Source organism: Oryctolagus cuniculus, chromosome 6 (genome assembly GCF_964237555.1).
Source record: "Oryctolagus cuniculus chromosome 6, mOryCun1.1, whole genome shotgun sequence".
In the NCBI taxonomy this organism is placed as follows: domain Eukaryota; kingdom Metazoa; phylum Chordata; class Mammalia; order Lagomorpha; family Leporidae; genus Oryctolagus; species Oryctolagus cuniculus.
In genome coordinates this window covers 27531911-27555208 of record NC_091437.1, presented here as the reverse complement: position 1 = coordinate 27555208, position 23298 = coordinate 27531911, and the positions used below count along the sequence as shown (strand labels likewise).

The window sequence follows — 23298 nt, the reverse complement described above, 5'->3', positions numbered from 1 at the left end:
CACACTATCGTGTTAGCTGACCTTGCTGAGACCATTTCCACTGCCTGATGCCTGGTTTAGGCGCTCCTCATCTGACTCTCTAAGTGTCCCCGCCTGGCACATAGCAGGCTGTCCCCAACCTCTGGTGGGCGCCGAGTCTCGCTGGCTTGCACTCCCTCCTCCTCTCCGTCCGTCCTGTGCACCCCGGGGCATTGTTTTTCAACTGCACACACCACTCCCTTCCTCATCAGTGGCCACTGTTTATCGAATGAGGTTCCAGTCCCCCAGCCCCAGTCGGGGTGCACCTTGAGCACGAGTGGCTAAGTCTCAGGGCAGGGGCGGGAGCTCAGGGAGCTCCCTGGGTGTGTGGCTGAGTAAGAAACCTGCACCCCTTGCCTTTGTTTCCTTCTCTGTAAACGAGGGACAATGACTGAAGCCCTCTCACAGGGTCGTTGTGAGGATGCCGGGTGAGGACTGTATGAAGTGCTCAGCTCTGTGAGCTCTGGCATACAGTAGGTGCCCATTAAGTAGATTCTGTATGCACTGCTAGTAGCTCCAGTGTTTGCTTCGTGGTCTGTTCATCATCTCCTAAACACGCTCAGGGAATGCTTCTCCTGGATCATTGTCATGCCTCATCCGGCTGGAGTCCCCCCACTCCAGCCTTCAAGACCTCTCTCAGGCCCCGCCTCCCTCAGTGCTGTGTCTGCAGAGCAGGGCCCCTGGGGAGCGCTCCTGTCCCTTTGGAGCTCCACGACATTGCTGACTTGGGCCATTTGTCAGGTGCTAAGCCAGCCGCCTTGACCTGCCAGGGGAACCACAGCCAGGAGCCACTCCCTGCCGCTGGCCTGCAGGCCCCCCCGGGAGCCGCTGTGTCTTGCTACCCTTAGCCATTCTGTATTAGTGGGAGGAGGTCACTTCCTCGTCCCACATGCCACGTGCTGGGCTCTTCACCTGAGTGGCAGACGCAAGGCATAGTCCTGGGTCCTTCCAGGAACCCATCGAAGGCATCAGGGAGCAGAGTCTGGGCACTGCTCTCCCATCCCTCACACGCACCACTTAAAGCCTTTAATGGCAGAACGCGGCTCTGGGGATGGACCCCGGTGACTGCACTGGGGCCTGCGGTGATCTGCTGCCTGATCTGACCCCCCACCTGCCGCCTCTCCGGGCTGCTTTTACAACTTCCCCTCCAGACCCGCCTCGCCCCTGTGCACACCCACATCGCACATATGTCACACACATACTCAGATGCGCACACACACGCACGCACACCCCAGCCCCACAGGCCCACCTCAGCCCACTCAGCTTTTGATTTTGCAAAGGGCCAGAAACTCCTTCCTGCCTCAGGGCCATTCAGGGAGCCGTCACTCCTGCCAGGAATACTGTTCCCAGCTCCCCCAGCCTGGCCAATTCCTACTCATTCTTCAAATGCCATTGAACTGTTTCCTGGGGGACGCTTCCCTCACGGCCATCCGTTTGCTCTGGTGTCCTGGGTGTCCACATATAGAAATGTTTCCTGAGTTAGAGTGTCTTGTTAACACTGCTTTTAACTAGTCTGTTGTCTGTGTGATAGGCTGGCTGTCCTGCAGCCTTCGTGGTGGGAGACCCACATCTGTGTGGCTCACGGCCGCTCTGCACCTAGCACTGGGCCTGAAGCACGGTGAGCCCTCCCTCGTGCTGGCTGAACAGAGCGGAGGGCGGCTCGGCCAGCGGGGAGGGGGCTTAGTGACGTGTGTGCAAAGGCGTGGTGAGGACACAGGGCAGCGTGCGCCGCCTGCAGGTTAACAGAGCTGAGGCATGGGCCTAGGGGCCAGCAGGCTGCAAGCTGGGGCACAGCGGCCTAGGACTGGGGTTTCTGGAGAGGGGGGAACAGCGAGCAAAGTGATGTGGAGCTTTAGGGAGCTCCCTGAGCGCCCAGGAGAGGTCGGAGCTCTAGGACGGAGCCCACTGGAGTCGCTGGGTGGGAGGAAGGAGTGACGGGAGGTGGCGGAGGGGTGGCGCTCCGTGCGCCTGGGAAGCTGGTGAGCAAGGAGGCGTTGCAGAGCAAGCCCGGCCTGTGGCTCTGGCTCTGCCCAGGACCCCCGGCTGCCCACCTCACAGACCGCAATTCTCCACCACGTGGGGTGGGTGCTCACGCCCCCTCAGTCGGGGTCAGGGATGAGGGCTGGCTGACACGGCTGTCCCCAGAGCTGACCCCGATGGGACAGGCCCAGGGCCTCCGGAGCACAGGAGATGAGCTGTCTGCCTGGACATCACTCCCTCTTCTCGCTCTCTGTGCTCCCACCCCCCTCAGCACGGCCCCACGTCTGGCCAGGCCCCCAGGCAGCCCTGGAGTGCCGGAGTCCCGGGCCTTGACCCAGACCCGGCCTCCCAGCCTGCTGCAGGCTCTCCTGGGAAGGACAGTACTCAGGAGCCCTGGGACACTCTGCCGAGGAGACAGGGGACTGGCTGTGATGATCTTTGACTTGGATTCTGGTTGGGATGGCTGTAAGGGGACACCTCAGGCAGAGCTAGGCAGGCAAACCGCAGGCTCAGGCTTTCTGGGAGCCAGAAGAGGAGAGCCTGTGCTGTGTAACCCTTTACGCGCCACACCCAGGCAGAGGCCTGAGCGGGACGCTGTCCGTCCCGGCCGCCTCTACCCAGCAGCTGTGGGGCGTGTGCCAGGGTGGTGTCAGTGCCAGTTTCTCCTCCACAGGCCTCAGAGAGGAGCAAGCCAGTGCCGCCGGAGTGCCAGTCCACTTGTGTGTGAGGGGGGTGGGGCTCCAGGCCACCTGGGCACCCAGGTGGTGGGGATGGGAGTGGAGGCTATAGCCTGCCCCAGAGGGAAGGAGCGTCCCCTCCATCCCCCAACCCCCACCCCCACCCGCAGGAGGCCTCCTGAGCTAGGCATGCGTGGAGTCGTGTGCAAGGCATTACCCAGGCCTAGACCTTCAGGGATGAGGAGGCCAGGCAGAGTGTCCCAGTCAGTCCCGTCGGCCTAGGGGGTGTGCCTCGGGGATGCACAGCGTGTCTGCAAGAGGCTGAGGTGCGTTGCAGGCCCACCGCCATGGCCCTTCATTCTCTTCCTGGGCCCTTCTCTCACTGTCTCCCCACCCCCAAGCTGTCCTTAGTCTGGCCCTCGCTGGGGGATCTCCACTCCCCCTCCCCAGTCACGCTCAGGCCCCTGGCCCAGCTCGAGCCCTTCTCTGGCAGGGAGATCTGGAGCACAGTTTGGGCTTGGGCCCTGCCTACCTCCGTGGGCTCCCGGGAGGGGGCCCAGGGCTCCGAATAGCCGCCAGCACTCAGCCCCAGGGCCCGGGCGGGTGGGGAGGGGGGCCCTGGGCGGGCGGCGCGGGAGGGGAAGAGTTAAGGCTGCCGCTCCCCTCCCCCGGAGGGTGTGACCGCCTATAAGAAAGGCGCCGCGCTCGGGCACTGGGGCTGCAGGCAGCGGGGGCGCAGCGCGCAGCGAGAGCTGAGCAGTCCCACCACCAGGGACCCCGGGCAGGGCAGGATGTCGGAGCCCAGGAGGAGGGGACGCGGCCGTGGCAAGAAGCTACGAGAGGGGAGGAAGCGGGAACGCGAGCCCGACCCCGATCCCGATCCCGGGGAGAAAGGTAGGGCACCTTGGCGCGCCTGCAAAGCCCGTTTTGCTGGGAAGAACCTGCCGCCTGCTCTGTTGCCGCGTGGGTGAGTGTGGGGCTGTGCGAGCCACAGCTGCGGTGACAGGCGCCCGGGGCGTGCGTGCTGCGTGCGAGCGAGTGGGCGAGCGACTGCGCGCCCAGAGCGCCGCGGTGCCTGTGCGCAGCCGGACGGAGGGGCGGGCACCCGCCTGTGGGTGAGCAGCCCGAAGCGCGCGCGCGGTGGGACAGAGCTGGGGGCGCCTGGAGCTGGGCAGCCCTAGGTGCTCGGGGAGCTGTCACTGCCTTCCTTCCCTTGGAGGGTTCGGGTGCCGCGGTGCGCCCCAGCCTGCCCCTACCCGTGGGCCACACCTCCATCCGTTCTGCTCGGCCATTGGAGCGTGGCAGCAGCGGCCCGCCACCTCCTTGAGCTCGGAGGGGATGCCCAGTCGGTTTGCTCTGGGAGCAGATGACGCCCCCAGAGCTGGACCAGACAGTGAGCACCGGGCCCGCTGTGGTCTGCGGGACTGACTGCTTTGGGCCTTTGGCTCCTGCCCCAACCTGGGAGCTAAGCCGCGGGCTGTGGCCCACATGGGTGCTTTCTGGGCCGCTGCAGCCTGGGCGAGGCTTGCACCAGACCAGGGCTTCGCAGCCCGGGGGACCTCGGCGTGCGCGCCCTCCCCTGCAGAGCCCGGCTTGCTTGGGGCCCAGTGAGGGAATCCCTGGATTCTCCCTTCTATTTTCTTCTCCAGGCCAGCGCGTTAGGGAGTCTATTTTGTACTAACAGCAGGCTGGGCACCGTGCAGATGCTTCCTTCTGCGTTCAAGCCCCGTGACAACCCTGGAGGAAGGTGGTCCTGTCCCAATTTTTCAGAGGGAGAGAAGGCGGCTCCCTGAGGTTAAAGTCACAAAGTGTGCTCCCAAGATGGGCCTTTGGGCTTTGCAGTGGCCATAAAGTGGACAGCTTTGTCCATGTTGCCGGACACCCCCAAGATCCCCCCCCCACCCTGGGTGCTGTGTCATGAAAATGGGTTCAAAAGAGCACTTGGCTGGAATTTGGGACGCTTCAGCTGTGGTTGAGAATTTGGCCAAATCCTTTGCTGAATCTCTCTATAAGGGGTCGGGGGCGGGGCGGGGGGGGGGGGTCTGAGATCCCCTTACTGGCAAGAACCTAGAAATCCAATGCCATCTTCAGAGAGAGGAGCAGCTCATTTAAAAGCCAAGGCTGAGTTCTTCTCTTTTTGAAAAGTCTGGGCAAGTGTGTCCATGATGACACTGCCGGGCAGCTGGGAGGTGCGTGTGGGGTCAGTGGGGGGTGGCTGCCCACCTGAGACATAAAGGAACGCAGGGTGCCTCTTTGCAAGATCCGTAATGCTTGGATTGGCTCCGTGAGCCACGCCTCTAACTGTCCGTGCCCCCTCTCCCCACACCTCTTAGAAGGCTGGCTCGCTAGGAGCGCCCACTCTCTCAGTGGCAAGGACGCAGGAGCTAAGCTGGCAGCAAGTGCCTGGGCAGGAATCACCCATGCCAGGGAAATGAGCCGCCTGCCGCCAAGGAGAGCATGCGCTGGGGCAGAGGTCAGGGCAGTGGGCGAGATCCCGCAGGCCTCGGGGTGTCCTGTTCCGGCATCCTCTACCCCCGTGAGAAAGTTCTTCTTGCTGTTTGACTCTAATCTGTTCCTCCCTGCCTCCTGTGCCCTGCTTCCCGCAGCCGGCCAGCGCTTCAGGGAGCCAGCTGGTGAGCAGATAGCAAACAGACCCAAGGCCTGGGTTAGAGGAATTTGGGAGACCTGGAACACTCTAGAATGAGGAGGGCACAAGGGAAGTTCATGCTCTAAACCAAGATATCAGGAGAAAGCCCCACATCAATGAGAGCCAAGAGTCTTAACTCCCTGGTATGTGGCCAGGGGGCCCGGATTTAGGTGACTAAGATAACAGCAGCCTGCAGAGCAGGAGACCTCCGGTCCAGGCCAACCTGAGGCTGCCAGGGTCCTCCCAGAGCATTCTCAGAGTGCCCCAGCTGCGGAGGGCGTGGGTCTGTCACACAGGAGGCTGTGCGCCAGAGCTGGGCCACATTTGGTCAGCAGATAGGGAGGCACAGGCGTGGAGTTGTGAGCAAGAGTCCACTGAGACCCTCTGTCTCGGTGTGGGGAGGGGGTCTGGAGAGTGAAGAGAGGTGGGGGGAGAGAAGGGGACATCAGTTGGCTCCCCATGGTCCTTGACCACATGCAAGCAGTGCCCCAACTCCTTCTTAGCCGAAAACAGGAGGGGACCCCGAAGGCACACCCCCAGCTGATGTGGGAAGCGGCTTTCCCCTGCCTCAGTGCAAGGGCGCTGGGCGGAGCCAAGCTTCAGGTGTGAGTTCTGCTCCGTGACTCAGAGTTTGTGGGGCCGACGCCTGGCATCTCCACCTGGGGCTGATCCCCACCCCCTCATTACCCTCGTCCCAGGGCCACAGCCACAGCCTCGCCGGCAGTGCGCTCATGGCACAGAGCAATGGCCCAGCAGAAGCCAGGCGCCTGGGGTCCACGCCCACTGCGCCTGTGTGGCCTCCCTCTCCCCGGCCAGCTGGAGATGTCCCCTGCTCTGAGCTGCAAGGCAGAGCCTCAGCCTGGAGGCCTGGGTCTGAGCCTCCAGAGGAAATGACGACCTCGGAGGTGCTGGGTTGTTTGAGAGACTGACTTTGGAATCTGACTTCCTGGCCTTCCATACAGGCCTGCGCACGGGAGCACAGGGTCTGGCCTTGGTCGTGAGCGGGGTGCCCTGGCGTGTGAAGGTGGATGAGCACCACTAGCTGAGACTTCTGGGCACAAAGAAATCCTCGCAAGGTCTTTCTTTGCCATCCCCTGCCTCTGATCAAGACAACACCCAGGCTTCCAGACCTGATTCCAGGCTGTCTGGGCCCAGGCAGAGGTGGGATGTGCCCAGGTGTGTGTGGCTGAGCTGCCTCTGGGGGTTGTTCTTGGCAGCCTCCACCCCTGGCGTGGCCCCTGGCTGACCCTGCCGAGCCGGGCTCCCGGAGCAGACCTCCCGCCAGCCCAGGGCCCGGCCCCGGCCTCACACTCAGCTCTGGCTCCCTGGCACCTTGGGTTCATTAGGGACGATGGCAACAAGCAGAGAGCAACTTTGTACCTCCCAGCAGCTTTCATCCTGAGAGCTCAAAGCAGTTGACACACCAGGACTCATCGGTCCTCAGCCTGGGGCAGCAGGGTGAACAGGGGACAGAGAGCGCCCATCGTCCCAGACTGGCACAGCCGGGGGCAGTGAGTCACCCGGCCTGGGGGACTGGGGCCACAGGTCTGATGAAGTAAAACTGCGCTGTGGCCTTGAGGCTGTCTCCCCGCAGCGAGCGTGAGACCTGGACCTGCTGGGGGGCTCTGAGAGCCACCGGACAAGGAAGCAGCAGCTTCGTGGGAGGCTGAGGCCCCCTGCGCTCAGAAACTGACAGGAAGCCCAAAGTGGTCCCTGACACTGCCTTCTGCACCTTGTGCCCAGAGCTTGGGGGTGGCAGAGGGAGGAGGTGCCAGGCCAGGAGGACAGACCCTAGCCTGGCCCCGGGGTTGGCTTCACAGCTGAGGACCAGTGCCTGGTCCTCCAGCCTCCCCTGCCTCCATCCCCTCCACCCCCAGGCTGGCCTGAGCGACAGTGAGTCTGGGGAAGAGGAGCTATTCATTTTTACTCAAAAGGCAAAGGCACTGAGACAGAGATCTTCCACCTGCTGGTTCACTCCCCGGATGCCTAAGGCAGCTGACCGGGGCAGAGCCTTGCGCAGCCACCTGCAGTCGGCATCGCGTGCAAGGTCGGAGATAAATGAGCGGTGCGTGGTGAGAAGAGGAGTGATTTGTTCTCCTGGCAAGTGTTGGGAGGGCTTCCCAGAGGAAGTGACATTTGAGCTAAGCCTGGATGGTGCATGGGATTCTCCAGGGAGGACCAAAGGCTTTCGGAGAAGTCAAGACTAGCGCATGGCCAACCTGTGTGGCAGGCCGCTGTCATTTCAGGAGCACTTCCTACACGGCAGGCCTGATGTAAAGCGCAGGTAGGACTTCGTCATCCTGCCTGCACGGATAAGGAGCCAAGCCCAACGTTCCGTGTCTTGCTCGTGGTTGGCCGTGAATTAGTGGCAGGGTGGGATCTTAAGCTGAGGATTGCCCCCTGCCCTACCTCACCATGCTCTTCCACCCAGTTCTGGGCTCTTCCCTATTCGACGCCCCTCATAAAAAGCCACAGAGAGGCAGCACAGGTCTGTGGGTGCATTGTGGGAGCAGGGCCTCCCCGTCAGAGCAGGGGCCAGCTGTGGCTTAGAGCTTTCAGAGCTGAGCAGGTTGAGTCCGTGCCCTGACAAGTGAGCATGGCAGGAAGGGGTGGACGTGGACACAGGAGGACGGCCCCAGGCTCTGAGTGCTGGGAAGGTGCTGGTGCTAACGCCTGAATCCACGCTGTGGGTCCAGAGAGGGCTCCCCGATCCAGGGAGCCAGGGCCATGCAGGAAAAGTGCCCTCGTGCTAGGCTGGTGTGGGAGGGAGGGGCTGCTGGGGTCTAGAGGTAGGTTTTCCGAATGTCGGCCTGGGGTTTGCATTTGTCTGAATCAATGCGAGAGTGGCACTGTCAGCGCTGCTCTTTGAGCATCTGCAGTGGCCCCCAGTGTGCGGAAGGCTGGGCAGGGTGGGGTGCGGCCAAGAGTTTGTGCTCGTCCAAGCCCACTTGGGATGATGGTGGTGGATGTCAGGGGCCTGCGCTTTGGGAAGCTTCTAGAGGTTGGCGCCCGGCCAGGGGACTGTGACTTGTGGTGCAGGCAGGTGACACTGGACCTGAGCTCACAATTTACTCCCTTCACTGTGCGGGGGGGAGGGGGGAGCTGAGGCCCAGAGAAGGAAGTCCACACACCCCAGCAAAGCACAGGGCTTGGCAGTGACAGGGCACGGCCCTGCCCCACAGCCAGCCTGGCATCTCGCCCTGCCCCCTGCCATCCCCGTGGTTTCTCTCAGCTCCCTGAGGGCACCAGGCTCTCCCTCCCGTCCTGCTCCCGTGAGCCTGAGCTTAACCAACTCCCAGTCCTCCTTGGGTCCATCGAGGGCTGGGGGGGGGGTGTTCTCTGTGTCCCCAGAGTGCAGCCCCCCACCCCGTGCAGTGCTGGCATCACCCTATGCGGCTGGGACCTCCCCCAAGGTCCATCCCTATCACCCTGACCTCAGCTCCGCACTTTGTGCTAAGTGCTCACCCCGTATCGGAGAGCAGAATGAATGGGGACCCTTCCCAGCTACCTCCCCGCCGCATGCGCATGCGGGCACCTAACGCTCCCTTCTCATCTCTGAAGAGAGATGGACCCATGGAGACAGGTTGTCCTGACTGCGCTTCCTGGCTGGGCAAGAGTGGTCCTTGGGTGAGCTGCTCCGGCTCACCGTGGCTTTACTCTCTCTGGGGCCGATGGCTGTTCATGCTGTCAGGGCCGAGTGCCGGCTGGGAATGGGCTCCGGGATCAACGAGGGGTGGGGGTGTCCTTGCCCTCCCCTGGGAGCTGTCACAGTCTCCCATCACCCACTGTCTGCCTTACCTTATCCACTCCTGGGGCTGCACCTGCCACCGGTGAGCCCCAGCTACAGGCCAGGCAGCAGGAACCTAGCAACGCCCCAGCCCCTCCCCTCCCCAAGGCCCCCACCCTCTGGGAATTAAAGAACCCAGTTTGTTCCAAGGTAAGAAGCCCCAAGATGAGCAGGGACGAGGCTTAGGAGGCGGGGCAGGGCCAAGCCGGCTTCTGGCGGGGTGGATTAGAGAGGGCGGCAGCATCAGAGGAGAGCTTGCGGGATTTCGCTCAGTCGGAGCTGCCCATTACTAAGCTATCTCTGCCTTCCAGGCGCTGGGCTGAGCTCTGTTTCATTCCTGGCCCAAACTGAAAAAGGGGGTGAGGTTGGCCCTGTTTCCCAGGCAAGGACTGCAAGGCTCAGGGATGTTAAGTGACTGGCCTGTCGCATCAGACCCTGGCAGGGGACACAGCCAGGCCTGCGTGTCCACCCTGCACTGCGAGGCTGTGACCTGTAGCGGGGGGAGGAGGGGCGTTATTCACGGGGAGTGGGAGCAGAGGGTGTGGAAGCTGCACAGAAGGGCCGTCCGTGGGGAGCCCCCAGTGGCTGGGTGTGCTGGCATCTGTGGCTCCTGACGGGAAGTGGGTGAGGAGACACAGAGGCGAGTGTGGGAAAGGCCCGTCGGCTGACCCAGAGGACAGCCCCTGAGCCTCTGAGCGCCGCCAAGGAGACCAGGGAGCTGAGAAAGGCACAGAAAGGTGGCTCTCCCAGGTGTCCCGTCGGCCTAGGCTCCTGTAGGTGGGGGAGGAGGCGCAGTATGGCTTGACCAGCCAGGGCCTGGTGGAGGAAGGGACGTTATACGGGCAGGAGGTTTGGTGCAAGTTGGGCAAAGTGGAGACACAGGGTTGTTACAGTTGCTAAGGCTGCTGGAAGAGGGACGCGGGGAGAAAGAGCCATCTCGGGAGAGACACTGGTCTGTGTGTTGTGTCTGAGCTGGTGACGAAATTCCCAGGCTTTGAGTTCTTTCCCAGCCCCTCGCACCCACTAGCCTGGACCACAGATGCCACTTCTCAGCCCTCGGATCCTGCTCCCCGCCAAGTGCCTAGGCCAGAGCTGTCCACACTTGCAGGTGGATTTGAACGGGAGGAGACAAGAGCCCAGAGGCCTGCTCACACCCTTCCCAGAGCCCAGCGTTTCTCTGAAGCCTTGATTTCTGTTTAATCTTGAAAGCGCACATGTACTTGGCATCCTGCTCCATCACATGCCCATCTTCGGCCAAGGTGCTGCTCTTCCTACCGGTGAGCTTGGCACGCCCTGGGGAAGGAGCCCCGATTCCATCCTGTGGCTTGGGGTGACCCCGGCTGAGGCGCAGTCCTGGCTGAGTGCTTCCGGTCCCTACCCCTCTCCCTGCCCTCCCGCACCTTAAGGAGACCCGGAGCTGCGGGGACCGCCGACTCCAGCCAGAGAGGGGGAGAGGACTCAGGGACCCCTCGCTCCGCCTTCTCAGGGCTCTCCTGGCGAGGAGTGGCCCTGCCCACCAGCAAGGCCCCCTGCACAGAGACCTCTGCCAGGCCAGGGCCCAGCTCCCCCAGGGGGGCGATTCAGGCGCCTGTGCCTTCCACGGCTCCTCCCCAGCCTGCACCCAGCCGCTGATTAGATGCTCGGGCTCCGCAGCTTGCATCTGCCCATGGAGCGCTTTCTCCTCCCTTGGTCTCCGGCAGACCACGTGTGGGTTACAGATGAGTCACCTGAGGCCCAGAGAGGCTAGAGGGCACACAGCTGAAACACGGGGCAGCGGGGACAGACCCGAGGCGCCGTGCCCTCGGCTGCCACTCTTCCCTCGGTGTCTCACGTGTGCCAGTCTCGGCATCTGGGGCATGTGCCCCACGCACCGGGGAAAGCCCAGGGATGCTGTGGTGACTGTAGCCGGTACCCACTGTAGCATGTACCGGTGGCCCAGCCCCAGAAGTGGGTGGCACCCCCTCCCCCAGCTTTGCCACTCCGGTTCCTGTGCTTGACCCTGAGCCTGAGGGGGACTCTGCTGCCCATGGGGTCTCCGTCCCTGGCCATGGCAGAGCCCGGAGGAGGCCCTGCAGGTGGGCATGGTGTTGGCCCAGGCAGGCAGGTGGGACCTGCGTGTGCCCCGTGTTGGAGCTGTGGAGGCAGGCGTCTGGGCATGGGGCCTCTGCGGGGCAGGGGGAGCCTGTGGGCTGGAGCGTTTGCGCTTCCCTTGGTGCTGCCCGAGTGCCGTCCCCACTGCCGTCCTAGCACGGCCTCCCCTCTTCAGCGCTCATCCCCAGCCCGCTCCAGCCCTAGCCCTCTTCTCTTGTAGCAGAGGTGCCCGGCACCAGGCCCACGGGCTGTCACCAACATGGAGAAAGTGGCCCTTTCTGAGGCTCTGCCCCCTCCCAGTCTCACTGGGGGCCCCAGCCCCAAACAGGGGGCAGAGCCCAACCCAAGGGTGTTCAGGGCCATACCCCTGGCACAGGGTGGGTGCCTGGCACATCACAGGGGCTGCTGGGAGTGACCACGTGTCGGACAGCTGTGAGCCAAGAATTAGGCAGGCCCAGGCACCAAGCAGGACCTGGCTGGCTGGGGACCGTGGCTCGGGGAGAGCTGGGAGGCCCCTGGACACATACTCCCCCCCGGAGGCCTGGCCCTTCTGCAGGCGCAGGGAGCAGGCCGTCGGTGCCCACTCAAGGCGGCTGTGTTGTCAGTTGAAGGTTTTTTTTCTTTCTTTGTCATTTGAAGTCAGAGTCTGTAATTAGCCTCAATAGGTGTCAGTCACTTTGTAGGTGGGAGCGGGGCGGGGAGGGCCGGCCAGCGGCAGGTCGGCAGCAGCACCATGGTAGACTTTGATGCCAGGCGGCCTGGCCACATCGTCTCCAGGTGTTGCCCTGCCAGGGGCCGGCTCAGCCTTAGTCATGAAGTGAGGACCATTAACCCTTTCAAGAGTCCGCTGCGCCTGCCCCTGGATGGCGCTGCCTGGCTCGGGTGCCCGGCCAGGTCCTGGGCGTCTGTCTTGCTCTCAGATCTCAGCGGGCTCCGCACCCACCGCCCACTGCCGAGAGGAATGAGGTCAAGCTGCTGGCAGCAGCAGCCCCTCCTGGCCTCGGGGCTGGGATGTGGGCAGTGCGCAGCATGGGCTGGTGGTGCTGACTTTAATGAGGTGCTTTCTGGGGACGGCCCAGCCCACAGACACAGGCCACATGCCCTGGCTTGGCAGCAGGCCACGGGAAGCAGGGGCCATCACATGGCCCATGGCCCAACTCGTGGCCACCATGAGATGTGGTCCTGAAGTCCTGAAGTCTTAGGGAACCCATCCTCACCAGAAGCCTGGAGAGTTGGGTCAGCCTTGAGGGTCCCTTTCTTGTTCTTGGAGAGCTGCTGAAGCAGCCCCCACACCTCCACCCCCACAGGGGGCTATTGCTGCAGAAAAAATCCTATGAGAAAGGAGAGATGCCCAGCACTCAAGAGCCTACCTGGCCATCAACTTGGCACCTGCGCCTTCTGTCTGTGGGCAAGGAGCAGCCGCTGGGGGTTGGGGTCAGTGATGGCCATGGGGACAGGGTATGGAGTCAGCAGCCCTGCTCTCACCCAGTGCCTGGCAGCTGTCCACTGTCCCATGTGCTGGGCATCTAGGAGGCCCCATCCGGGCTGGGAAACACACAGACCTTAGGACCAGGACCCGTCCCTGTGGCCACCTAGTAGAGTTGATGTGGATGCCGTGTGCGGCATCACCAGTATTCGCCGTGCGTGGACGACAGCTGGCAAGCTCTTCTGAACACAGGCAGCACAGGGGTGTGGAGCCGCAGGTCTCACCGTGGGAAATTGCGTTTCCCAATGACGATGGGGAAAGGACTCTAGAATACGTCTTCGGGAAAGATCTGCTGAAGTCCCATGGAATTGATTTAAACGTGCTTTTCTGTCTTCCTCATCTGTGTTGTGTAACTTTTCTACAACAACAACAACAAAGTGTGTTTCTTACATAACAAGACAGTCAGAAAGGAACGAGCCAGCCTGAGTGGGGTGTGGCGTGGGGGGGGGGGTGGGAGGTGGCGAGGTGACTCCTTGTATGGCTCCATCACTTCTGCCTGAGACAGAGGCCAGCACCACATTGCAGGCCCCAACCAGCGTGTGTGGACGGAGTGGAGGGCTGAGTGCCTGCCCACGCCGTGGCCTCGGCCCTGACCCTGCCACGGCCCAGGTTTCCCTGGCTTTCGGCCTATCAGATGGCTCTGGTGAGGAACCGCTCCGAGCTGTGAGAGAAAGCTCTTCGTCAAGACGCAGTCTGATGCAGATGTCGGGTTATTTTTATTTTGTCATCCTTTAGAGAAGAGCTGTCTGACAGAAATATAATGCAACCCACAGGCATAATTTTAAATTTTCTAGCAGGTGCGTCAAAACAACAAAAAGGCGAAACAAACGCAGACTCCTTGTTCTGGATCACACAGCCCCACGTCACCCGGGCCTTGCCTGCCCCTCAGAGACCCCCGAGGCCCACCCCCATCTTCTGTCTTCCAACCACACAGGAAGTGTCCTGTGAACACCAGGTTCAGTCCCACTGTGGAGTCCTCTCCAGCAAATCGTCGTGGTCACGTGGTTCCTGCTGACTGCCCCCGGCGCCTGCGCCCCTTGGTGCAAATGGACCTCCTCAGAGCAGGACCCCGTCCTTCCGCCTCGTCACTGCGTGGTGGTTCTGCAGTGAGGAGATTGTCAGGACGTGGTGTTCGCCAGCTAGGATCTGAAATGCGGCCCCATCTTTTCCATTGGTGGCAGGAAATAATTTTGCTCCCAGTTCCTCAGACCCTCTGAGTTGGGGTCACACCTGCTATTTCTGGGGTCCATGTCTATATAAGACCACCCGTGCTACCCCAGTCCATCTCACCACCATCAGGAGTGGCATGGGCTTGGTGCAAAGTCTGGTGCCGGGAAACCTGCCCTCTGCCACCAGTTAGCTGCATCCTTGCCCTGGCTTGCTGGGAGGGACGTGACCCTTGAAGGTCGGGCCGGGGATGCCCTTGTTTGCAGGTGAGGGAGGGGCACCTTAGGACCTCAGACAAGCTGTGTGCCCAGTCCAGGGGAAGGGGACTAACTGGAAGTCTCCCCTTGGCCAAGGTCTACATCACCTGTTTACAAGGTTTACATGGACCTTAGAGCGAAGTCTACGCAGCTGTGTTCGTGTGTAAGCAGTGCGTGAGCTATACGCCCTGACGATCGCTCTGCTGTGTGCCTTCTGCCTCAGGAGCAGAGGTAGAAAGAGGAGGCCTTTAAAAACCCAGGTGCCTGGAGCCGGCGTCTGGGCTAGCGATTAAGACGCCATGTTCCGCATTCCGGTTCAAGTCCCAGCTCCAGCTCTGACTCCTGCTTTCCGCTAATGCAGACCGTGGGAGGCAGTGGTGCTGACTCGGCAGCCAGGTGTCTGCCACCCATGTGGGAGACCTGGAGTGAGGTCCTGGCTCCCAGGTGTGGCCTGACCCAGTCCCAGTGCCGACCATTGTGGGCATTCTGGGAGTGAACCAGAGGACAGGAGCTCCCTCTGTGTGTGTGTCTCTCTGCCTCTGAAATAAACTAAAAACCAAAGCGCCATGCCTGGGTGCACTGCTGGGCTCTGCGGACCACGTCCCAGCCTTCCGCTTGGCATCACAAGCAGCTCCCTAGAGACCTTGCTGCCAGGTGAGCGCCACGGGGAGGAGCCACTGGGCAGTACAGAGCGGGTAAAGGAGGCTGATGCCGCGGGGCTGGGAGGGTGCTGAGGCGCGACTTCACTCACACGCGCAAGAATGACGTTCCAGAAGCTCCCACAGGTGAACACACTGATGCGCATAAAGGCTCTCGGTGCCCAAAAATACGCCAGGATTTTAAGCTGTGAGAATGAGGGAAGTAGGAAGACACTGCAGAAGGTGAGGAGCCCTCAGGCTTCTCAGGAGCTCTGGCAAATCAATAAGCCGAGCACTCGGTAAAGAAACAGACCACAGGCGTGAACCGGCGACTGCATAGGAAGAAACACAGCAGACCGATGCACTTGTGAAAAAAGTCAGCCTCACCAGTAATGCACGTAGTGCAAATTGAAACTAACAAATCGACGCTATCTTTTGCCTGGCTAATTGGCCGAGATGAGAGGCATGATAAGGGCTCCTGTTGGGGAGGATGTAGGAAGAACAGGCTCTGCCATCCACTGGGGGCAGTGCAGCTGGGTGCAGCCTCCCCCAGGGGTGTTGGCAGCATGCGCAGAGCAGATTTGCACCCCCTTTGACGCAGCACTTCTGCTTTGAGCAAGATCGCCGTAGGAAATAATTGTGGCTAGCAATAGCAGTAATAGCCGGCCCTCATTAGCTGCTGCATCTGCGCCAGGTGCTCCGTGCATCATCTCATGGAATCCTCGCAGCCCTCACCCCCTGAGGGAGCAGCTATTATTTACCACCTGTGTGTTGCCAAGGAGGGCGCTGAGGTGCCAACGCAGCAAGCCTGTGGACACGGCCCCAGGACCCAAAGCTCACAGTTGCAAAGCTCAGACTTGAACGCCTAGAGCAGAGGGGTGCTGGGAGGTGTGTGGTTATGCACCTATGAGGAGGTTCCCCCTGGGTCATGTGTGATGGAGGGAGGGGGCTTGCTGACTGCCCCACAGCAGGAATGCACTATTTAATTATGGGGCACGTGCCCCAGGAACATTACGCAGTCATGAAAAAGGATGCCCTGAAAACCACATGTGTGCGTAGCCGAGGGTAGGGGGGTTGTGACTAACAGATCTCTGAGGGGTGTAAAGAGAGCTGATAAAGTCAGTTCGCCCTTAGGAGGCAGTCACGTGGCTGTCGTCAGAAGTTGCAGGGAGACTTGTTTGATAAGCCGTGTACCCTTCTGCACGTCCACCATTAGTCAGGTCAGAGAATTTGTTCCACATAACTTTATTTCCTTGAAATGCTGCTAAGGGTTCCAAGAAAAACAGTGTCAAGGTCCTTGCTTGGAGCATCTTATTGAAGTGGATAAAGATGCTTCCTGGCCCGGGCTCACGCACATGTTCTCCAAACCAGATTGCTCACGGAACCCGTTTCTCAAGCAGCGTCTGTTTTCATCTCCAGAAACTCATGACTTAGAGATCTCATTGTGGGGAAATGCTCCTATTAATATTCAACACCAAGGTGAAAGGCTTACATTGTTTCGTTAAATGAAAGAAACATGTTGCTAGCACTGATCCCACTGTGTGTGTGTGTGTGTGTGTGTGTGTGTGGAGAGAGAGAGAGAGAGAGAGAGAGAGAGAGAGAGAGAGGCAGGCGGAGGCAGCGAGGGAGGGAAAGGGAGAGAGAGTTCTGAGCACTGGGATCACATTGATTTTCTTTTGATCTTCTGTAGTCTTTCCCTCCCGACGTGAGCGGAGCTGTGCTGCCTGTATGGTGTGCTCCTAAGGCGGGCTCCCTGCTCTCTCCGTGCCCTGCAGCCATCCCATCTCCTGCCCACTTCCCAGACCCTGGAGCTCTCAGAGCCTCAGCTTCAGCGGCAGGCAGTGGGACGGTGCTTGGGACAGTGAGCGCGTGCAGGAAGGCGTGCACCTGCTGAGGGGGGCTGTGCCCATGGGGTTTATCACACAGCCCAGCAGGGAGCTCTGGCTTGCCCTCACCTTTTTCCTTTTACTTGTTTGTCTTTGTTTAGTTGATGGGGAGAGGAGCAAGGAGGTGATGCCTGGCAGTCTGTGATGCCTGGCAGACTGGGCTGTGTGCAAATTGCAGGGAGTTTAAGGAAAGCCGGGGAAGCCTGCAGCTTGGCACAGGTGGTTTTGCATCAGTAACAGGTCCTGTGTCCGCCAGTGCCATCCAGGCCTTGCCCCCCATCTCACCCACCCACGTCAGCCATGGCGCCCCCTGTGCCTGGCTCGCCTTCCTCCATCCTCCCTCCCAGCCCTTACCTCTGAGCAGAGAGAGTGCTGCCCCGAGCCTGGCCTGGGCACACCCTGCAGTGACAGCAGTGCCGGTCACAGCCGCTCTGCCTGAGAGTGGGAGCTGAGGTGTCCTCTCGGTCCACCTGTGCCCTCTGGGCATGGCGCAGGCCTGGGCATCCGGGACAAGAGTTAGATCGTGAGAACGAAGTCGAGGAGACCTGGCTTTGAATCGTTTCATTGCCCGCCCCCTTAGGCAAGAGACCTGACCGTGCTGAGCCTCAGCGTCCCCGCCTGTGAACGAGTTCAATCATTGCAGTGAAATCGCGGGCTTACTGCGCTGCTTTCCTAAGCTGGCAGGCACAGGGCCACTTCCTGAGCAGCAGCTACCTGGATAGCACTGCAGATGAGAAACGCGCCCGGGGGCGGGCCCTCAGCCCTCACCTCGCTCCCTGCCTCTTCCAGCCCAGCCCAAGGACAGGGCCCCACACCCCCCTTCGCTCACGCTTGGCACTGTGCCCACCTCCACCACACTCACCCATCTGCCTTGTGCCCCACAGCCACCCGGCCGAAGCTGAAGAAGATGAAGAGCCAGACAGGACAGGTGGGTGAGAAGCAGTCACTCAAGTGCGAGGCAGCAGCCGGGAACCCCCAGCCCTCCTACCGGTGGTTCAAGGACGGCAAGGAGCTCAACCGTAGTCGTGACATCCGCATCAAGTACGGCAACGGCAGGTGAGCAGCGTCCGGGCGCCCTCTCCTCCCGGCAAGGAGGGGCCTGGGCTGGGCAGAGCCCCGGCTGCAGCCCCGAGCTGTGTGGCCACGGGGCTCATCCCACTGCCTCTCCATCCCCTCCCCCACTCCTGCCCACACCCAGCCTTCTTGCAGCTCTGGACCCCCTGGGAAGGTTCTAGGCAAGAATTAAGTGATTAACAGCTCTGAAGGTCAAAGGCAATTTGATTGTCAAGGTCAGCTTTGCTAGTGGAAGTTCTTACCTGCCCCTTAAACTTTCCTCAGGAGACCTGTCCCAGGGTCTAAAAGCCCGGTCATCTAGAATCCTCAGTGACAGCCCTGGCTGCCGTACACCTCTCCCCGCCAACCACCTGGGGTGCTGGTTTCTCGGTTTCCCAAACTGCTGATTGCCAGAGAGCTTGGACGGGAGTTGGGAGTGTGTCTTGGCAACAGTGGCCCCGCAGCCCAGCACGGAAGCAGGCTCCAGGGAAGTAAAGCAGAGGCTCCCCCCAGTCTGTCCCATCCCAGGCTGCTCAGGCAGGGGCTTCTGCCACCACGGAGGTCAGGAGTCCCACGTGGCCCCTCCCCACGTGGCTGCTCCTTGAGTCCCACAGAGCAGGCTCGCTTCCCGCTGACCCAAGAACTCCTGCCTGCTCTGCCCACCCCCAAGCAGCCAGCTGCCCCACTTTTCCTGGCCATGGTGTCCCCCTTGGCCCCCACAGAATGCAAAAGGAGGTGGTCTTAGAGCCGTCCAGCCAGCCGAGCACAAGGGGCGATGAAGGAGGGGCTGGCCGAGCGGCCTCGCCTGTGGCCGTGACTCAGACCTGTGAAGCCGGGGTGGGGGTGGGGGGTGAGGGTCAGGGGACTCGGAGCTGCTTCCTGTTCTCTGAACTTCCTTGCAAGAGTGGGAAGCAGAGACGGAAGCGGGCAGGAAACAGTGCATCGCTAAACAAGGGGCTGGCTTCAAGCAGAGCGGTTTCTGGCTGAAAGATGTGCTGGCTGGCGGGGGCAGAGGCTTCCGATGTGTCCCCAGTCAACAGCGTCAGTGAGAATGCAGGCGGCCCACCCAGCACGGCTCCTGCCCCTGCCCTGCAATGCCCGCCCCGTGGAGAGAAGAGCAGGCAGGCTGCTGGGAGCCTCTCTGCAGAGTGGGGTCTCTCCATTACTGCCCTGCGACCATGGAAGGCAGGAAAGTGCCCCACCCTGCCCCGGCCATGCACCGAGTCCTGGGGTCACCGCTGGCCTTGGCAGCCTTCCTGTCACCACTGTCAACCACCAAACCCGCCCCCTCACCTCTCTGCTCCGATGCTTGCCCCGCCCGCTGAGTCCTCCCTCTCGGATCTTCCAGCCCGAACCCGGGCCTGTCGGCCTCCTGGGGGGAGTCCCCTGCTCCCAGACCCCTTGCACAACTCTGAGTTGCCCCCAATGCCCACCCTGGCATGGGCGTGGCACTTCACTCCTCCCTCCTGCCCTCCCCAGCCATGGGGATTTCACGTTCTCCCCTTGCTTTAAGTACCTGACCCAGGGAGGGATTTGGCCTAGCAGTTCAGTCGCCTGCATCCCATGTCAGAATGCCTGGGTTCGAGTCCCCAGTCCGCTGTGGGTGGGCAGCAGGTTCTCGGGGTCACTGCCCCCCTGTGGGCGACCTGGATTGAGTGCTCAGCTTCAGCCTGGCTCTTGTAGGGATCTGGGGGATGAACCAGCAGGTGGGAGCTCTCCCCAGCATCCTCTCTGACTCTCAGATAAATTTGTTAGCTGTTTAGGATGAGAAAGAGATCAATCCCCAAGTCTCCACTCCAGGCTGCATGGCTTTTTTTTCCTCAGCTCCAAACCCACCCTGTCAGTTGAACCCCAGACATCACCGGGAGGTGGCCCACAGCCCACAGGCAGCGCACCTGCCTCCTCCTCCAGGTGATCCCACGTCTCCTCACCGTCTCCCACCACAGGCCCCTTGTGGGCTCAAGTCTGTGTCTAACACACATGGATCGGGGATTGGCTATGTGCAGAGCCCCAGGACACTCCTGTGGGCAGAAGTGATGCGGTCCCCGCCTTCTGGCACCTCCATCCTGGCTTCAGTGCCCCCAGCACCGCCGAGGCCACGGCTGCCTGGCAGGGGAGGGTCTTTCTCACACGGCCACGTACCCAGTCCTCCGCTCTCTGCTCCACAGACCCGGAGAGCCCACGGGGGCCCCTGCTCGCCCTCCGCTCCCTGCCACACTTCTCCCTGACAGGGCTGCACTTCCCGTCCCGGGTTTGCTTTCCGTGACCCTGGACCTGGGCCCAGGCTGTTCCCCTGCCTCTTGTCCCTGGCAGAGATCTCCAGCTTAAATGTCACAGCCCTGGGACACCTCCCCGAGCCCTCGGGGCGGCTCTGCTTCCTCCTCCTCTATGTGCTTCAGATGCGGGGTGTCGCTGAGGATCTCAGGCTCCTCCTCCGGCATGACAGCCTGAGTCCGGGTCCCCACCCACACCCTCGTCCCCTGTAGGGCCCAGCGATGATGAGGCTCCTGCAGGAAAGCCCCCCTCTGCCTCCACATGGTCCCCCAAGGGGGAGGCAGAGCCCTTTCACTGTCCTAGGCTATTTGGCACTTGGAGAGACAGAGGTAGACAGAGAGTGGTCTGTCTTCTGGTTCATGCCCCAGATGCCTGCAACAGCCAGAGTGGGGCCAGGCCAAAGCCAGGAAGCCACGAATTCATCTGGAGTCTCCCATGTGAGTGACAGGGGCCCAAGTACTTGAGCCATCACCTGCTGCCTCCCAGGATACACATTGGCAGGAAGCTGGATTAGAAGCAGAGCCAGGACTCAAACCCAGACACTGGGATGTGGGATGCAGTGTCCTGAGTGGTGTCTCAGCCACCACACCGAAGGCCTACTGTGGGTTGTCCTTGTCTTTTAAACGAGTCGTTTTCCTGGTTCAACCTCAGTTTGACCCAGCAAATGGGGGCCCAGTGCAGAAGCAGGGCCCGGTCAGGTCTTCTCTTGGGTATTGTGGATCCCTAGGAGTCTGAGGTGTGCCCCCTGCCCCATGCACTGCGTTCTGCAAGGGCCCCGTCCCACCTGTCCTGGCCCTGGGCTCCCAGCTGCCGGGTGGTAGTGCTGGCAGCGTGAGCCACCCTGGGGAACTTGGGATTCCAGGACCAAGGTCCCCAGGAGTGTCTCAGAGCCGCCACCTCCATGCATTCCCTGCCCTCCTCTGTCTACACCTCACCTGATCCGAGGCCTCTCTGGGGAAATCTTCCCACTGCCCATGAGACAGCTGGCACTCCACCTGCCCAGGCTGCACAGGTGGCCTGCAGGGACCCCTCCCCGGGCACTGGCTGTCCTTGGTGCCTGCCGCACCACGGAGTCTAACCCCTGCCTCCCTCTGCCAGGAGACCGCTGCCCCTGCCAGCCCTGGGACCAGGAGCACTGTTCCCTCATTGATGAGGGGCAGGCCGGGACAGGCCCCTCAGGCAGGTGGCCGGGGAGGGAGGGAGGCGCAGAGGGAGACACGCACGTGTGCCGGCGCCTGCCCGGGTCCCAGCCCTGCCTGCAGAGAGCCTCCACAAAGGCGGAGGGACCCTGCCAGGCAGCCTTGGGTGGCGCAGGATCCACCTGCCAGGAAGCCAGAGAGAGTCCTTAGGGCCTCGCACCAGGGCTGGGAGCGAGGCAGGGACATGGTGGCCCTGGGGCCCCCTCAGCTCCGATCCTCACCCTGGGCGTTTGTGCGGCTACCTCGCTGACAGCCAGGAACAGCTGGCAAAGCCAGAGGCTGCGGCCAGCACACCCAGCTCCTCATGCCTCCACTGTCCTCTCCCCAGAGAGGCCCCGTGCCCCCTCTCCACTGGCCCCACACCCTCATGTTGGGGGCCTTAAGTCGCAGCTCATATCGATCCTGTGATCCCCAGCCTGCCACGCGTGGTGTTGCATGGAGAAGTTTGAACTTGGCTGTGGGTGACAAGGGGGATCTGGCCGGCATCCCTGAGGCACTGGCACAGGGAACCCCTGCCCCGCCTCTCCAGGCTCGGGGAGCTGGACGAGCCCCGTGCTGGGGAAGCCGGGACACACGTGTGTGCTCAGGCTGGGGCAGGAGGCTGTGTTTGTCCCCAGGGCCTCCAGGACTCTGTTTAATGCAGGGAACAAACTTGAGTTGACCCAAGAAGGCTGCGGGCAGGCACCAAGCCAAGGACACAGAGACCGGCTTGAGCCAGGCAGGGTACAGTGTAGGCAAGCAGCTGTCACCACGGCTTGGGGAGGACATCCCCGCAGCAGGAGGGTCTGCTGGTGACCGTGCAGCGCCCTTGCTGGGGGGCAGGGGGCTTTGTAAGAATGTTTGCGTGGAGATGTACCCCCAGAGGCAGAGGCCAGGAGCGAGGTCCCCAAAGCACAGGGTGAGGAAGGGACTGTGGGCCTGCGCTCCCTGCCCAGCCTCTCTGCTCCCCTGCCTTGTGCTCCTCACCCCTGCATGGCCAGGGTCAGGGTGATGACAGCTCGACTGTCCTAACTCATGCCTCACCCCACAACCCACTGCGCATTGTCGAGGAATCGGAAGGTCACATCATGTGAGGAAATGTTCATGTCACTTCCTGCTACTCCCTGGGGGCCGGGCTGGGTCCTGGGCTTCGTCCAGTGCTCATGCTGCCCCTGGAGGCACTGGGGCAGGAGCCCAGCGGGAGCTGTGAGCAGACCCCTGCGGAGCCTGGGTACCCCATCGGCCATACCGGGCGGCTCTGAGAAGCACGGACAGCATTGGCCAGGGCTTTAGAAAGAAGAGGGGAACAGGGCCAAGTGCCCCGGGGTCCTGTTGGGTCTGGCCCCTCAGGTCTCAGCGTGCAGGGGCTGGGTACAGAGACCACCCAGAAAGAGCCCGCATCCTCACCCATGTAGCTCCTGGTCCGCCCCTGCCTTAGCCTCACCGGGCACCCTTGGGCAAGTCTGGAAGCCCCACAAGGACTCCACTTGCCCTCTGTAGAAGGGGGCACCCAGGGTGGTCCAAAGGATCCCATGCAGAATCTTTCTGGCCTCTGAAATATACAAGTTCCTGACACAGACAATGCTCAGTAAACATTTTTTTTGAATGAATGAGTAAATGAATGAATGAGTGAAACAAATGGCCCCTTGGAGAGGCTACGGGGTGCCCCTTAGTGGCAGGGCTGATGTGAAGGCAGGGGAGGGCCACAGGCCCTGTTGCCATGGGAACCTGCAGCTCTGTGTCTGTCCCTGTCTCTGTCAGGCACTGTGACAGAAAGCGCCCGGTGGGCTAATTTATTAGCAGTGGGAATCTGTTGGACTTCTGGTTCTGGTGACAGGGACATCCAAGCCCAATGGGCCACACGTGGTGAGGGCCCGCTTGCTGCACTCGAACGTGGCAGGAGGCCTCATGGTGACACAGTGAGCAAGAGAGAAAGGACCAAGGCCCCCAGGGCCCGACCCACTTTGATAACAAACCCGCCCCTGAGATGGCCACGTGAATGCGTCCAGAGGGTTCAACACCCCTCCCCACCTGCCCCCTCCCAGCACTGGTGACTTGGGGTTCAGGTTTCCAGCCCAGAAACTTTGGTGGGAGGAGGGGGACACATCCAAAACCCAGCACTGGGAATAGACCTCACGTGTGCAGGGACACAGGCTGTG

General features: G+C 61.5%; 1 protein-coding gene across 3 annotated transcripts in view; it reads left to right on the top strand.

Moving 5' to 3' along the window:
* NRG2 (neuregulin 2) overlaps window positions 1–23298 on the top strand; it is a 185006-nt gene that overhangs the window by 131901 nt on the left and 29807 nt on the right. For all 3 annotated transcript variants that reach the window (XM_051843446.2, XM_051843444.2, XM_051843445.2), the window contains exon 2: window positions 17519–17690. In XM_051843446.2, the coding sequence (XP_051699406.2) occupies window positions 17519–17690 (172 nt within the window). The remainder of the gene's footprint in view (window positions 1–17518; window positions 17691–23298) is intronic.